The sequence below is a fragment of the Mus caroli genome, chromosome 15, assembly GCF_900094665.2.
Source record: "Mus caroli chromosome 15, CAROLI_EIJ_v1.1, whole genome shotgun sequence".
Taxonomy (NCBI): Eukaryota; Metazoa; Chordata; class Mammalia; order Rodentia; family Muridae; genus Mus; species Mus caroli.
In genome coordinates, this window is record NC_034584.1 from 68,451,194 (window position 1) to 68,466,193 (window position 15,000).

The following is a 15,000-nucleotide window of genomic DNA, read 5'->3' on the forward strand; positions in this document are numbered from 1 at the left end:
AAAGCCTTGAATTTTGTTTTTACTTTGCTATACTTTTTTAATACTTCTTCACAACAACAAAAACTAGACAGCAAAAGACTCAGAACAGCCATAGGTAAATCTCCTGTGGCCATCCCTTCAAAGGTACACATATTTTTACATTAGTATTATAACCAAAACATATTCAATTCCTGAGACTCTCCTACAACTCTGGAACACATATTAATAAAGCCTTTTCTAGGCTTGTCAGTATTTGAGAGACAGAGGCTGGCAGATCTCTGTAAGCTTGAGGTCAGCCTGGTCAACGTAATGAGTTCCAGCCCAGCTAGGGCTACATACCTTGTCCAAAAATAATAATAATGCATCAATATAATAGAGATCTAAAAAACAACAACAAAAGAAAAAAAAGCCTCTCCTTTGGACTTCAAAAGAGTGTTGGTTAATTGTTTTGTCAAGTTGACACATGCTAGGAGGAGGGGACTTCGATTGAGAAATGCCTCCATCAGATTGTAGACAAGTTTATAGGGCATTTTCTTGGTTAATATTTGATGTGGAAGGGCCCAGCCAACTGTGATGAAAGCCCTAGCTTACTGGAGATAACCATCAATAACAGGAGGTAGTGGCAAAATGTAGGGATTTGGTCTGTAGATGCTTGTATTTAAATGCTAAATGCTGGCTCCCAAGATCTGGTTGCCCTGCTCACAATGAACAGATATTCATGTACACCAAATGATGCTGTGTAAACCTTGCTCCCTAATTTAACTGGTCAGTAAAGGGCTAGAGCCTATGATTGGGCAGTAGAGAGAGAAAGGTGGGACTTGATTGAGTGATGGGTCTCAGGAGAGACAAGAAAGGACATGGAGGTGGAGGAAGCCACAATGAGAGATGGGCCATGACTACATGGCGAATAGAAAGAGCAAGAGAAATGGCCCTGCCCAGGTCTCTCCCTTGCAGCTCAGATCATGAGTAAGCCCCAGACATTTGCCACTTGAGTTACTTACAAGGTTGGGAATTTGGTGTGGCTTTGCTTGATTGTGAAGATGCCCTGGTTTTTCCCTCTTGGAGTAAGAAACTGTTTAACTTATTTTGTCTATAAAGGAACCTATAGTAACTCTGAAAGAGACCTTGGTCTTTTGAAAGTATTGCCATTTTTAAAGACTGTGGGATTGTTAAATGTACTATGTACTATGTTCTATACTGTGATATTAGCACCAGAACTTGGGAAACAAGAAAGAAAGCTTATGGCTTAAGAGTAACATGTTTGTATGTCAAGTTGACACAAGCTAAAGTCTCATGTCTTATAATTTTCCTGGGCTGATGTAAAAGAAATATGTGTGTTCACCAAAAATGGGGAGGGACTGGTGAGTGAGAGAAAGATGCTTCAGGTTCAGTTTGGTGAATGTTAGAGTTTCTTCGGACAAAGCCCAGCTGGTTTCCTATTTTCTACACACTTGAACATGCTTGGGGTTTTGTGAAGCTTTGGCAGGAGGACATAGTGATTAGAACCTCAAGAGAGGGCTCTAGGAAGGTCCAGTGATCCCCCTCCCCTCTCCAAGAAAGAATATTAACAGTTTAATTACCGTGACCTAGCTATTTGCTATAGAGTTTGCTTTGTTGCCATGACAGCAACTACAACCTCCTGAAGGTCACCACGTGAAGGTAGCTACTCGTTTTCCTGATGCTCACCGTTAAATCAGGCCCAGAGAAAACATTCATCAGGGGCCTCTCTGTAAACTCCAGCTAAGTTTCAACTAAAAAAAACCAAAAACCAAAACAAACAAACAAACAAACAAAAAACAAAAACGAAAAACTTATTTTAGAACTTATCAAGCACAACAATAGTTTATGTTGTTCACATCACTAGCTGGTGAGGTGGTGGCTCAAGTCTGTAATGCCAGTACTTAGGAAGCAAGGCTGGAATATAGTTCTCGTGTGGTAGTTTGAAAGAGAAATGTCCCTCATAGGCTCCCGCGTTTGAACATGGGTTGATGGTGACACTTGAGGAAATTATGTAAGAGAAGAACCTTGCTTGAGGAAGTACATTGCTGTGTGAGTGGTGGGGGGGAGGACTTTAAGAGTTCGTAGTTTCACTCCACTTTCCACTCAATCTCTCTCTGCATTTGTTAGCATTTGAACATGTGGTCTCTCAGATATCTGTTGCTGCTGCTAAATACCTTCTTCACCATAAGGGACTCTTATCCTACCAGGAGCCCTGACCCTCAAATACACTCTTCCATAATGCTGTTTTCCATCCTGGTGTTTTATAACTGCAACAGAAAAGCAATGGGATACATCCTGTCTTAAACAAAAGGAAAAAGAAAAAAAGCAAAACAATAACAAAAGTCATTCAAATAAAGCATTGTGGAAGCAAAATGAGGCAATAAAACTAAAACTGGAACAAAGACTTTTTTTTTCAAGACAGGGTTTCTCTGTGTAGCCCTGGATGTCCTGGAACTCACTCTGTAGACCAAGCTGGCCTCGAACTCAGAAATCCGCCTACCTCTGCCTCCCAAGTGCTGGGATTAAAGGCATGCATCACTACTGCCCGTTAGAACAAAGACTTCTAATTACTTCCTATTAAGAGCAGACCAGCTGTTTCAAAACGGGGCATAGGGGACAGTGTCAGATTTGGTCCTGTGTCTTCTCACAAGCTGCTTAGTCTCTGAACAGCCCTTCCCCTTTTTCATATACAAGGTCTCTTTTCATCCTAGCTTGACCTGGACACTGAAGATGACCTTGAATTCCTGACCTCCTGGCTCCACCTCCCAAATGCTTAGATGACAGGCACCCACTACCACTCCTGGTTTACGTGGAGCTAGGGATGAACCCAGGGCATCTTGCTTGCTAGGCAAGTACTCCAGCAAAGGAGCTGCATCTCCAGGCTCTCAATAGACTTCTTCAATCTTTCTACTCATGATCTCTTTCACTCAAGTGCAGTTCTTTACAGAGGAAGATAGTTTATTCTGGAACCATACAAAAATGGCCCAGGATCACAGATTTAGGTTACCCCAAATTCCATGTTCCGATGTGGCAACAGTTTGAGGAGCTTTTTATAGTACCCATCAAAGTAATAAAGCACTTTTTCAAATACACTCGTGGAAACATCAGGTTGGCAGGTCATAGCAGAGCGGGAAACCTCTGCTATAGGCCTCAGATGTCTGATAATAGCCTTATGGTTGGAAGATGCTGGTTTCTGCACAGTGATGTAATGTTTTTATAAAGCCTGGTTATGTGGCTATTCATTAATAACCTTTTAGGAAACTCAGGCGATGAGACTGGCCTATGAGATCAGTTGTCTTCCCACAACTGGGAAAATGATTTAGGTCCTTCATGATTCAGGCTACTGACCATGAGTGAGAGATGAGCCTCATTGCCCTCCAGATCTGCTAATGTCTAGCCATTTACCAAAGTTAGGACTCACTAAGCATGCTCAAGACTGGGACTGTCCAGCCCTATATGTGCTGCCAATTGCAAGCCCCCAGTTTAAATTTCAGTATCCTCTGAGTTAGACTTGGGGCAGCATGAAGGTTTATACCGAGTCCCTTAAGGTTACCAAGACTGCACATCTGACATCTCAGCTGGGACCAGGATGGACAAGACATGTGTGCAGAAGATGTATTTCTCCCTGTGCTGGCATCAAAACAGAGTTCATTCATTCATTCATTCATTCATTCATTCATTCATTCATCCGTTTGCTCATTCATCCACTTTGAGAATACACTACATACCACAAGAATGGAGGGGGACTCCAAATTAGATAAAACCTTGCTAGGACAGCTCCAGAAGGGGTTTAACTATTGCCAAGGGGCGATGCTATGCACACTCCAGTGAAGTTTGTTTGGCAGGCCGAGAGGCCTGGAAGCACGAGTCAGGGAGTTTCAAGGAAACTCAACCTCTTGGAAACAGGCATTCTCATAACCCATATACTCATACCCTGTCCCCGAGTTAGTCTGGTGTATGGATCTACGTGTTCTCTTTTAGTATTATTTATTATAAGTGCCTTTAAAGATTGAATTCTGACATAGCTAAGCCTCCACCAGTGTTCCAATGTCCTAGAAACACCTTGAAGCTGAAGAGCTTGGAATTCAGTAGAAATCCAGTGAGGTTACCTATTCAGTAACATTCAAATTTACTTCTAGTAGAGACAGTGAAACTAATTAGGCATTACAAAGAACAGACCAGCTCAGGGCTGGTCTGCAGAGTGATTACTTAGGACAGTAGCCAGTCTCACCCAAACAAGGGAATACACAATGGCCTAGCTAATAGGTGGGTTTACCATGTAAGAGTTAGGGAATCCCACTGAGACAGGGATCTTCTCTACAGCCAGGTATAGCAGGCTACATTGCATATTAAAAGCAAGTTGGTGAATTTTTCTGACAAATGGAGATTCTCCACAGATACTTAAAAATGCAGCCAAGTTACCTTCATATGCAAGAATTTAACAAGGCCTAGGAAATAGGGGGGTTGTGGTATTGCATTATTCATGAGAAGGTCAGCTAGAGCAGAGCCCCCCCCCCCCCCCCCCGTGCTAGCTTTCACAAGGCTCAAAGGAGTAGCACAAAGTGTGACTAGGGTGTGAAATCCTTACTCCTCATTAGCTGACCCTAAGCAGAGCTGTTTTATCTTTACTATAAATATTACCTGGTTCCTGTAAGTCCTTTTAAAGTCATTCCTTTGTTTTGTGTCAGGTAACTTCAATGTACTTTGCCTGCCATGACATCCTACCCCTTTGTTTTCTGTATTATATAAGACTAGTGTACACTTTGTGACATTACATTCAGATTCTACACAATCTCTTGTGTTGCTTCTGTCTGTCATTCATTTGCCTACTCCTTGTCCATCTGCAACCAGAGACCTGTTCTACACAGACAGGGACCAAAAAGGGTCTGTGGCAGTGCGCCAAAGAGGAAGGGATCCAGTGTGGAGAGAAAGGGCAAAGCACGGACTGAGAGGCAGAAGGGGTTACTCCAGGGCTGCCCATACCCACTTGGCTGCCCACTACAGACCCTGGGTTCATAAGAGAAGACTAAAGAAGATCTACGGGAGGGAGGAGACCAACTGGGGTAAAGCTCTGCTCTGCCTGGGGAACACTACTGGCTCTCTCATTTCACCTGGGTCTTCCTCAGGACAGGGGCCTGCTTGGAAGAGCTTTGTGAGTGAAGTGGCTCATCCAGTGAGAAAGAAGAGACAGTCCGGCCTGGGAACGCCCTAGGAGCGAGCTTAGCAGACTGCAGATAAGGGTTCCTCCACCCTAGAGACACCCTCTGACTGTGGGAGGGACTTAAGGACTTTCTGACTGCACTAATCTTGTCCTAGTTTGTGAACTCGGCAAGGCACAGTGGACCAAACTGAAAAAAGCAGGTACAGGAATGACTAAGGCTGAGTTGAGCAACTCCTCATGGCTAGGACCAGGGCCTGCTAGGATCCACAGATGGGTGGTTGGCCAACTTTCAGTCATCCTCATGAGATAACATTTTGTCTGGGAAGGTCAAGGGATTTGTGAGCAAGAAGTAGTACAGGTTGTATCCTGTCTCAGTCAATGTTCTATTGCTGTGAATAGACACCATGACCATGCCCACTCTTTACAAAAGAAAGCACTTAACTGGAGCTTGCTTACAGAGTCAGGGGTGTTGTCCATTATCACCATTGCGAGGAGCATGGCAACAAGCAAGCAGACAGAATGCTGGGGAAGTATCGGAGAGTTCTGCATCTGGACCCACAGGCAAGCAGGAAGAGAGTGACACTGGGTCTCGCTTGGACCTTTGATGCCTCAAAGCTCACCCCTCAGTGACACACTTCTTTGAACAAGGCTATGTCTACTCTAACAAGGTCACACCTCTTAGTCCCTCTCAAGGAGCACCACTCCCTGATAACTAAGCATTCAAATATACGAGCCTATGGGAACTTTCTTATTCAAACTATCACACACCCCAATGGGTAAGGCAGATCATCCTGTCCCTGAAGACATACTGCCCTGGTCCCTGTAACTCCCTGGGGAGGAAGAGCAGCTGAAGTAGGTGTTTCTATACATGAAGAGAGGACAGAAAGTTCTATATAAGACAACCTCAGCAAACCTCACCCTCACTGAACACATGTCTAGAATCCCACCAAGGTGGGACAGGCTCAGTAGTCACAGAGCTCCAGCCCATAATAATGCCATTGGCACAAGCCTATGTCACACCATGGATGTCACTGTCAGCCCATGACAAGGGACCAGAGAGAGTAGCACAATTGAGTTGGAGATGTGGTTCTTAGCACGTACGAAGCCGTAGGTTTGATCCTTAGTACGCATAGCCCTGGTACGGTAGTGCACAGCACCAATCTGTACTCGGAAGCAGAGGCAGGAGGTAGGAGGATTAGAAGTTCATCCTTAGCTACTCAGTAAGTTCTAGACCACCCTGGGCTCCATCAGACCCTGGTTTGTTTGTTTGTTTGAATTTCTTGTTACCATTGCTCTGGAAGGGTAGATGTTTCAAACCCAAGAAGACAGATGCCGGTGGATGGATTCTGAACTGTTTTCCCAACAGCATCCGAAGGGTGGTTATAGAAACCTATTCAGAAATAGAAAACAGTGGGGGTGGGGAGTTCCGCAGGGGCCTGTGGTGTACCTGTTCAAGCGGCACTAGGATCTGAACATCTAGTCAGGTCACAAGGTCTGTGAGGTCTGGACTGAGGCAGAGGTCTCTGGCCACACAAGTTAGATCTGAGTCCTTTGTTACAGAGGCTATAGAGTGACAATAGGAAGATTCTCCCACGTGACTTGGATGGCCTAGGAATGAATGAGTGAACAGGAAGAGCTGAGCCACCAGTGGAGTGGGATCACAGATTTGTGAAGAGAGACAGCACCTGTCCCTCTCATGTGGTGTCACAAGTAGACTGACTAAAGTAGGGAATCGAAGGATAGACCAAGAGTTCAGGACATGAGATCAACCTGTGTAGAAACTCCTGGCATCACTGCCTGGGTCCTGAGATCACTGCCTTTAGGAGGGCCCTCCTTGGGGATGTGGATTCCAATGTCAGCCGTAACTCCTAGAAGCTTATCACTCACTCCCAGATTCCTCTTAGCCACACAGCATTAAGGGAGCCAGCCAGACTCCTCCACACAATGTTTCAAAGGAGTCTAGGCTTTGTGCCTGAGTAATGACAGAGACCTTAGGACACTTGAGAGCTATATACATCCATAATCAATTAAGGTCTCTTCTGATGTAACTTGTCTTCCAGGTCCAAAGGAGGGGCCTGTCCTCATGAATAATGGCTCCTCACTCACTGAGACCGTGCCATGAGCCACACATGGTGCTAGACATGAGATGAAGTCCTCTGCCCTCAGGCCCTCCATAGTGACAGCTTGACAGGAATTCAGATCATTGGAGCAGCCCAAGAGCAACTATGAAAAAGATATTCTAACTACAAGGAAGACATCTCCATCCTTGGCTACTGGTCCTGCCCCCAGTTGAGACCAGGGAGGAAAGAGAAAGCCAAGGCCTCAGACACTGAGCAACAACCTGGCCATTGCCTGCTGGATGGTTTCTGTCCTGGGAACACCCCAAACTGTGGATTCCCAGACCACCAAATGTTACCATTGTTGCATTGTTGTGTTGAGAGAGAGAGAGAGAGAGAGAGAGAGAGAGACAGACAGACAGACAGACAGAGACAGAGACAGAGAGACAGAGATACACACACACAGAGAATATGATGTTTGGTGGAAGTGCAGTCAGGTGTGGGTGGAAGATGGTGCCTCTGAGGGCCCATGCTGAGCCATCTCTTCCCCATGAGGGACCAGCCATAAATGGTATAGTATAGTATAGTATAGTATAGAATAGAGTTTATTCAGAGCTTGGGGAGGGGAGTTAAGAGGGTAGTAGACAGAGAAAGGTGGGGGGGGAGAGAGGAGGGGGGAGGGGAGTGGAGGGGAGGCCAGCCATAAGTACGTGGAGAGGGGGAAGGGAATGGGAAGAGAGGGGGAATGGATGAGAGGACAGAGGGTTAGCAAGAGGGCTAGAGAGAGCAGATGTGATGGTAAGAAGCCCCTTTTATAGTGAGTCAGGCATACCTGGCTGTTGCCAGGTAACTGTGGGGTGGAGCCTAGACAAAAAACCGCTAACAACCAAGCTGTACCCTGGACACCCGAGGACCCACACTGAGTCTTGCTGTCAGCTCTTGAGGAATGAGCACCAAAAGCATGTGTGTCTCCAACCCTCATCTGTATGGGATGATCCTGGGCATGGCTGGAGCGGAGGAGAACTCTGAAAACACACAACAAGCTGTTTCTTCACATTACTAGCAGCAAACACGAAATATGCTCCTAGTTCCCCTCTGCCAACGGCTAGCTTCCAGCTACAGGGCAACTTGGCCTCGGCCCCACCCTGGCCAACCCACTTGGCAGCTTCACAACCTTTTCTGTCTCCTCCCTACCCCCAATCCTATGAAACTCCATCCTAGGACCAGCCTCTGTCACCACCATCAACTCCTTAGACTGTGAGGAAGATCAGGTGCAAAGCTCCTATTTCCACATGTGAGACCAAGAATGGAAGTGTGACTCTCAGAAAAGCAGGTGGAGGAGACTCAGCAGCCCACAATCCCCTGAGTAGGGCTGTGCTGGAGGATGATGGGGGTGAGGAGGGAAGGGAAGAAGAGGGAACAAACAGGACTGCCAGGCAAAGGGAGCCTGCTGCCCTGATCTCCCCCGGAAGAATCATCCAGAAGCAGGACGTGGGTCCCATGGTTCTGCTACAGGGATAACACTCAGCAGGTAGTCGTTAATATTTGTTAGGTGTGGAAGCACTTCCTGAGCGGTAGGAATAGAATACTGGAGGACGATTAGGTAAAAGCAGAAGGGTCGGAGATTTCCTTGTAAAAACTGGGGCTTCAGCACTTAAGATGAGAACCAAAACGGGATGACTGGGCTGGATCCTCTGTTCATACTCACGAAGCGGAGTGTAGGAGGCAGCCCGGCACCTAGAGGAAGTGGGAAGTGAGAAACAGATCTGTTCAAACCAGTGCTGCAATGACCTCCTTCCAGGAATTTCTGTCCTGCCGCCTCATCCCAAAAGAGGGATGGCCCAGACGGGCTCAGCCCAGAGGGACCTGACAACCTGAAGGGCCGGTGATTAGGCATCCTTGGTCCAGGACTTCCTCAGCCTTACAGCAGCAGAGATTCCCATGAGCGTTTCAGGATGCAGTCTGTCCCCTCACTCCTCCCGGAAGCAAGCTAAGCCTGCGCACAGGTCTTAGTGTCGTGGATTGCCAGAAGCCCTGGCCTTTCCACCCTCCCTAGGTCTGTCCTGAAAGGTAAGGTAGACATGCTACACCAGAAGCCACGCCAGCGCTCTGATGCCACATTGTGTGCGGTGGGCACTTAGGGCGGTCTCAGCCAGGCTTCTGGGTACCACCGGGGACCGCCGCCGTGGGCGCATAGCTTGGGACCCCGGTCGGAGTCTCAGAGGAGCAGTTGTGCAGCGAAACCAAGGGCACAGCCGGAGTTGCCAGAGGCCAGCAGCCAGGGTCGTCCTCCCCACCAGCCAGAGACCCGCCCACAGCCCATGAAACGCCCCGCCTGCAGCCCGCCTCCGCCATCTGCGCTCCGCTCCGCCTGCTTGGGTGCATTCAGCCTTTGGTGATCCTCCAGGACCTAAGGTTTCGGTATTATCTTCGGGGCCGCTTCACCGGGAGGTGAGTCTGCTGAGCCCGACCTCAGGTGTTCACTCGTCACGCGAGGGCCTGGCCACGGCGGGGAAGCACTGGGAGAGAGCGGGCGGCCTTGACCGCTGCGTGTAGGATCTGGGGTCCTGGTGCTCTGCTCCCGGGTGCAGAGTGGTTGGAGCATGCGAGGCCCTCTGCAGCGTGCTCTGTTCCTGCCATCTCCCTACCCCCACCCCAGTCCTTCCTGCACGTTTTTGGAGAGGCAAAGGGCCCTGCTGAGCCTTCACTGGGTACCCCTGTCTCGACTCCACTTGTCTGCTTGGGATCTCCAGAAGGGGATACACCCTCGTAAACTAGAGCAGGAGGCTGGGGTGTGGGGGTAGGGGTAGGGTCTGACCAGTTATATTGGTTGCACGGAGGCTGGACCCTCCCCAGAGTGAGGAGCGGGGAGCTCTTTGTCTTAACCAGGATTTTGCATATCAATGCTGAGGTTCTGGTGATTAAGTAGGGTCCCTGGCTAGCGGGGGTAACCTGAACAACCTTCCTCTGCTGGCCGCTTGCCAATAGACACCTGGCTTCCGCGGATGAGCCCTTTGAGTTTGTGGAGGTGGTCCCCAGGTCCCCAGGGCCCTAGCCCCGTTGCCTGCAGATGATTGCTGTGTGGACAGACAAAACATTGGACTCGTTTCCAACCACTTCACCAGTTCCTTCGCTAGCTCTCCGGTGGACGATGGGATGTCTCAATGACTTGTTTGTGGCCGTGCATGCCAGAGCTTCCTAGCAGACAGCTCAGGGCTCCATCGTTCCTAAATCCCACTGTGTAACGAAAAAAAACAAAACAAAAACAAAAAACAAAAAACAAAAAAAAAACAGAAATGAGGACAGGCCCAGCTGGGCTTGGCACTGAACTTGGCCACCTGGAGCTTTGGCTACCCACTACAAGATGTCAGCAAGTCTCAGGATAGAAGAGACCTAAGACCAGTCCTGGAAGATACCAAAACTTCACCTCCCCTATACCCCCGTTCCTCTAGGAGAACTGTAAGCCACCTTTGTCTCTGGGACGCCCCTCTCCCACTCAACAGATGGCACCAGTCATCTTCCTCCCCAAGAGGCCAGTGGTATTCAAAATAGGATATTGAAACCAAGCAAGCTGGTCATCTCCTCTACCTTATGCCAAAGACTTCTGCCCAAAGGGCCCAGAAAAGTCCCATAGCCACCTGGCTGGCTAGTGTGCTGACTGCTACAGGTGTCAATGTCCCCAGCGAGCAGGCAGTGTAGTGGAGGTGTCTTCTTTTGGAAATGGGTCCCGAGCCTCTACTTTGTACAGAAAGGAACTAGTGAAGCCCAGAGGCCTCCAGCCCATGTCTCTGCCACAAGAGAGAGGGGGTAGGGGTGGGGCTGTATTTGGTTCCCAGGGCTCAGGGAAGGTTTCCGGTTCATGCATGCTCATTTATTTGACCACTGTCTGAACCCCAGGACAACCACTTAACCGTCTACTTCCATATCTGAGAGTTCTTGGTTCCCCTTTACTTGGTCTATGGAGCCCCCGAGTTTGGGAAGGGGTATTAACTGAAAGGTACCATTAGATGAACTTGGAGAAAGATTTGTAGGTGCCACGGGAGATTTCAGGTAAAAGTTCTTTTAATAATTGGCTACAATAGCAGCAGGAGGAGGCCAGGAATTCTGAGGTAGAGATTTGATTAACAGCACGTGGAGCAAAGGAGAATTCCAACTCCTACAGGTTTCAGAAAGTGGGGAGAGGCTCTCAGATGAATGGCTTGGACTGTGAGGTAAGTGTTAGTGTAGCACGAGACTAGCTTAAGGCTGTACAAATTGTCCGTCTGATTGGTGCAGGGGCCAGGTAGACACTAGATAAGCAATTGGGCCTTAACTTAAGTTGTCTTAATGGCTACCCCCAGGGCAGCAGGGAGTCAATACTGCTCTCCTGTCTGGGGCCTGAATGCTGGAACCATCTACAAAGGGGACATAAGGCATACTGGGGAGGTGTAGAGTGGACCAGGCCCAGGGTCTGCTGGTATCTATGCCAGGATCCCGAGTGGTGGTGGCGTAGCCTATCTTTTAACCAACTGCCTTTCTCACAGTAGGCTTCTTTTTGGCTTGTGAACCTTCAGCAGATGTCTGCCACTTCCAACATGAGAGTCTTCCTGCCTGTGCTGTTGGCAGCCCTTCTGGGCGTGGAGCAAGGTATGGAGCTCGGAGAAAACCCTGCAGCCCGGTCCTCCTCCTGATCTATCATTCTTTCTCCTGAGGAGATGCCCAGGGCTCCTCCTGAGCCAGCCCTCCTAGGAACGTCTGGCCTTCCCGCCTCCTACTCTCTAGCCAAGTGACCTAGTTCCCCTGCTGCTGTGCTGGCCCAGCTACACCTTTGTCACCTTGTGTTGACTTCAGCCACTCCAGTACCAAAGTCTGAAGTCAGTTGTCGTTGGCTGGCTTTTATCCCTGACCCAGGGCTGAGCATGCCGTTGCTTCTTGTCAGCGGGTTGGGGATCAAGGGCCCACTGGAAAGTCACCTTACCCTGGAAGGCTTCCCCAGGCAATAGGCAGGTGTCACCTACAGCATTGTCCCTTTTGCAGTTCATTCCCTGATGTGCTTCTCATGCACTGATCAGAAGAACAATATAAACTGCCTGTGGCCAGTTTCATGCCAGGACACAGACCATTACTGTATCACGTTATCTGCCTCTGCGGGCTTTGGTGAGTAGCTGGCTGTTTCCCTAGCCAGGGCCAGGGACCTGCAGGGCTTTCCCCATTTCCTGCTACCCTGTCTGTCTGTCCCCTCATCCTCACTTTCCATGCAGGGAATGTCAACCTTGGCTATACCCTGAACAAGGGCTGCTCCCCGACCTGCCCCCGTGAAAATATCAATGTCAATCTTGGTGTGGCGTCCGTGAACAGCTACTGCTGCCAAAGCTCCTTCTGCAATTTCAGCGCAGCTGGCCTCGGACTTCGTGCCAGTATCCCACTACTGGGCCTTGGACTCCTGCTTAGCTTGCTGGCTCTGCTGCAGCTGAGCCCCTGACCTTCCCCCATGTGTTCTCCATATCCCCCCGGCTCAGGAAAAGCCCAGCTCCTTTTAGGTCCCAGGGGACCCTAGGAACCTTCAGCTCCTCCTGGGTGTGTCTAGTTCCCCCTCCACACTCTCTCAACGTCAGGGCTAAGTACCAAACTCACCCATACCTGCTCTGTTGAAATGGTACTAGCTACCCTTGCTTCCAGAGCCAATCCTATAACCTCCCTTGGGGAACCAGCGAAGGGGTGAAGATCTCCTTGGAGTCTCAAGAGTACCAGAGTCAGCGCCGAATCTTGTGGACACACTGACAAGGATGTCTAACCCAAATAGATGTACATCTGTGTGCTCAGTGTATCCCTGTGTAAATGAAGCCACTTGGATTCTGGGGTGGGCAAAGAAGACCTGAAAAGATTCTACAGAAGAAGGCCTGTGTCGCCACCAAAACCCCTCCCCCTGGTATCACTGTACCCACCTTGTACTCTGTTCAGGAGGCTGCCCATGGAGGGCTGCCACCCCTCCAGATGAAGGCTCTCACCACCCAATGCAGTTGAGTCCCATCCTGCCCTCTGCCCACACTGGCTTCCTGCTGCTATTCTAGTGCCTCAAATAAACTGTTCACACCTTTTCCTGCTATGTCCTGGTTGTCCTTAACCTGTCTTCCCCCTCCGGTCCAAAGGGACCTGGGGATCCTGCAGGCCCACAGCTCTGCTTAAGCGATCCTGAAAGACCAACCCCGATACAGTGATACATTCCTATGATGCCATCATAGCAGAAGCAGAGGTCTCTGGAAGGCCAGCCTGGTGCATAGCAAATCCCAGGAATCTAGGCCCATTTAGTGAGACAGGCCTGAGAGAAAAGAGACAGAGCAAAGGCAGAGAGAGCCTGAAAGTGTGTTGTCTCAGGCTGAAAGCTGAGAAGTACAGCTACCCATAAAGGCAGGCCCATCAGGCTGGTCACACATTCCCAAACTTTGTCTGCACCAGAGACTTCAGAGGCCTGCTGTTGCCATTTGTCCTTCATAAACTACCCTGTAGTCTAAGCCATGGGAGTCTGGCCCAGGCAAGTGATACTTGTCCACCCTATAACTGGCTTGGCTTTGCTTTCTGGTATTTTAAGACAGTCTCACTATTTTAAGACTAGCTGCCCCAAACCCAGAGCAATCCTCCTGAGTGCTGGAATTAAAGGCATGCACCACCAGTTGAACCTTAGTTACTAGCGTTACAGGCAGATGCTACTACCCCTGGCTTCCTGGGGTTCAGTGCTGTGAGTATTGTGGACACTGACTGATAGAGAAGCTCTTGAGTCTGGGTGCCTAAGGAAGCTATTTCTAAGCTGTTCCCAAGCTTCTGGGCTGTCGGGCGATAACCATAATGGGATAAGATCCACACAGATCCTGGCTGTGGTGATATCCGTGTCTGAGGAATACTGCCCAGTGGGGGTCAGACACAGGGACAACACAGGGCCTCAGGGTGAATTTCTAAAATCTATGTAGGCATTGGCTTTGTGCCATGATTCTCAAGACCAGGGTTCCCATGACTTCTAGCCTGAGGGTACAGGAAGGAATTAGCCTCATACCAGGTAGCTCAGCTACCTGAAAAGGACAAACTTTGGGGGAAATGTCACCGGGAAAGCACCTGAGACTCAGGAAGGATGCTTTGTTCCTAGACGATTGAAAGGGGCATGGAGAAAAGTGGGAGTCAAATCTGCAAGGAGCTTGGTCTGCCTCAGTGTAGACAGTATCCACTGGGATGTTCAGGACAGATCTAAGTAAGGTGTCTAGAGACTGGCTTGTTTGTGGTTCCAGCAGGTCTAACCACCAAAAGCAGTGTGAGGGAAGACACCTGGGTTAGACTCCCGGGACATGCGAACCAGAAGGGCACCAGCAGTGACAGGGACACGTCACAAGCTCTGGTTTTCTCCCTATCTTGATTTAGCTTCTGTCTTGTGATGGGGTGGTGTCACAGGCTCAAGAGTTGAGGCCACACATAATCTGGGACCCTCTGCTCTAGTCTGGAGGGCGTGATCGTTTCAAGGCTAAAAACTGGGACAGTGAGTGGTCTGCTCTGATTCCTCCCAGGAGAAGAATGGGCAGAAGGGGTTTGAGTTCCAGGAATGACCTTAGGAGAAGTGAGGGTGAGGATTGGAAAGAGGAGGGAGAACTGGAAGCAGGGGAGGGAGGGGCCAGGGACTAAGTTTCACTTCCCGAAAAGCAGAATCGAAAGTATCCCAGAGTTAAGTTTCAATTTCATGAAGCTTGGAGGCAGAAAGGGTGTGGAAAGAGGGAGGAGGGGTGAATGGGGAGGGAAGGGTGCACACTGCACCTCTAAGAAGGCTGTCCAGATTTGGAGCCA

The 15,000-nt window shown here is 49.1% G+C and overlaps 1 protein-coding gene across 2 annotated transcripts; it reads left to right on the forward strand.

Annotated features, from left to right (window-relative positions):
- Positions 1-9,008: 9,008 nt before the first annotated feature.
- Ly6e (lymphocyte antigen 6 family member E) lies at positions 9,009-13,282 on the forward strand. Of its 2 annotated transcripts, none has more exons than XM_021183169.2 (4): positions 9,009-9,648; positions 11,721-11,823; positions 12,214-12,333; positions 12,438-13,282. In XM_021183169.2, the coding sequence occupies exons 2-4, from the start codon at positions 11,754-11,756 to the stop codon at positions 12,656-12,658; spliced, it is 411 nt and encodes a 136-aa protein (XP_021038828.1). In that variant the 5' UTR covers positions 9,009-9,648; positions 11,721-11,753; the 3' UTR covers positions 12,659-13,282. The 2 variants fall into 2 exon arrangements, with proteins under 2 accessions (XP_021038828.1, XP_021038831.1); XM_021183172.2 differs by having other exon boundaries at positions 11,724-11,823.
- Positions 13,283-15,000: the final 1,718 nt, after the last annotated feature.

Coding starts and splice junctions, on each gene's coding strand:
- Ly6e (XM_021183169.2), top strand. CDS start 11,754: ATGTCTGCCACTTCCAACATGAGAGTCTTCCTGCCTGTGCTGTTGGCA. Junction 11,824..12,213: donor CCTTCTGGGCGTGGAGCAAG/GTATGGAGCTCG, acceptor TCCCTTTTGCAG/TTCATTCCCTGATGTGCTTC. Junction 12,334..12,437: donor ATCTGCCTCTGCGGGCTTTG/GTGAGTAGCTGG, acceptor CTTTCCATGCAG/GGAATGTCAACCTTGGCTAT.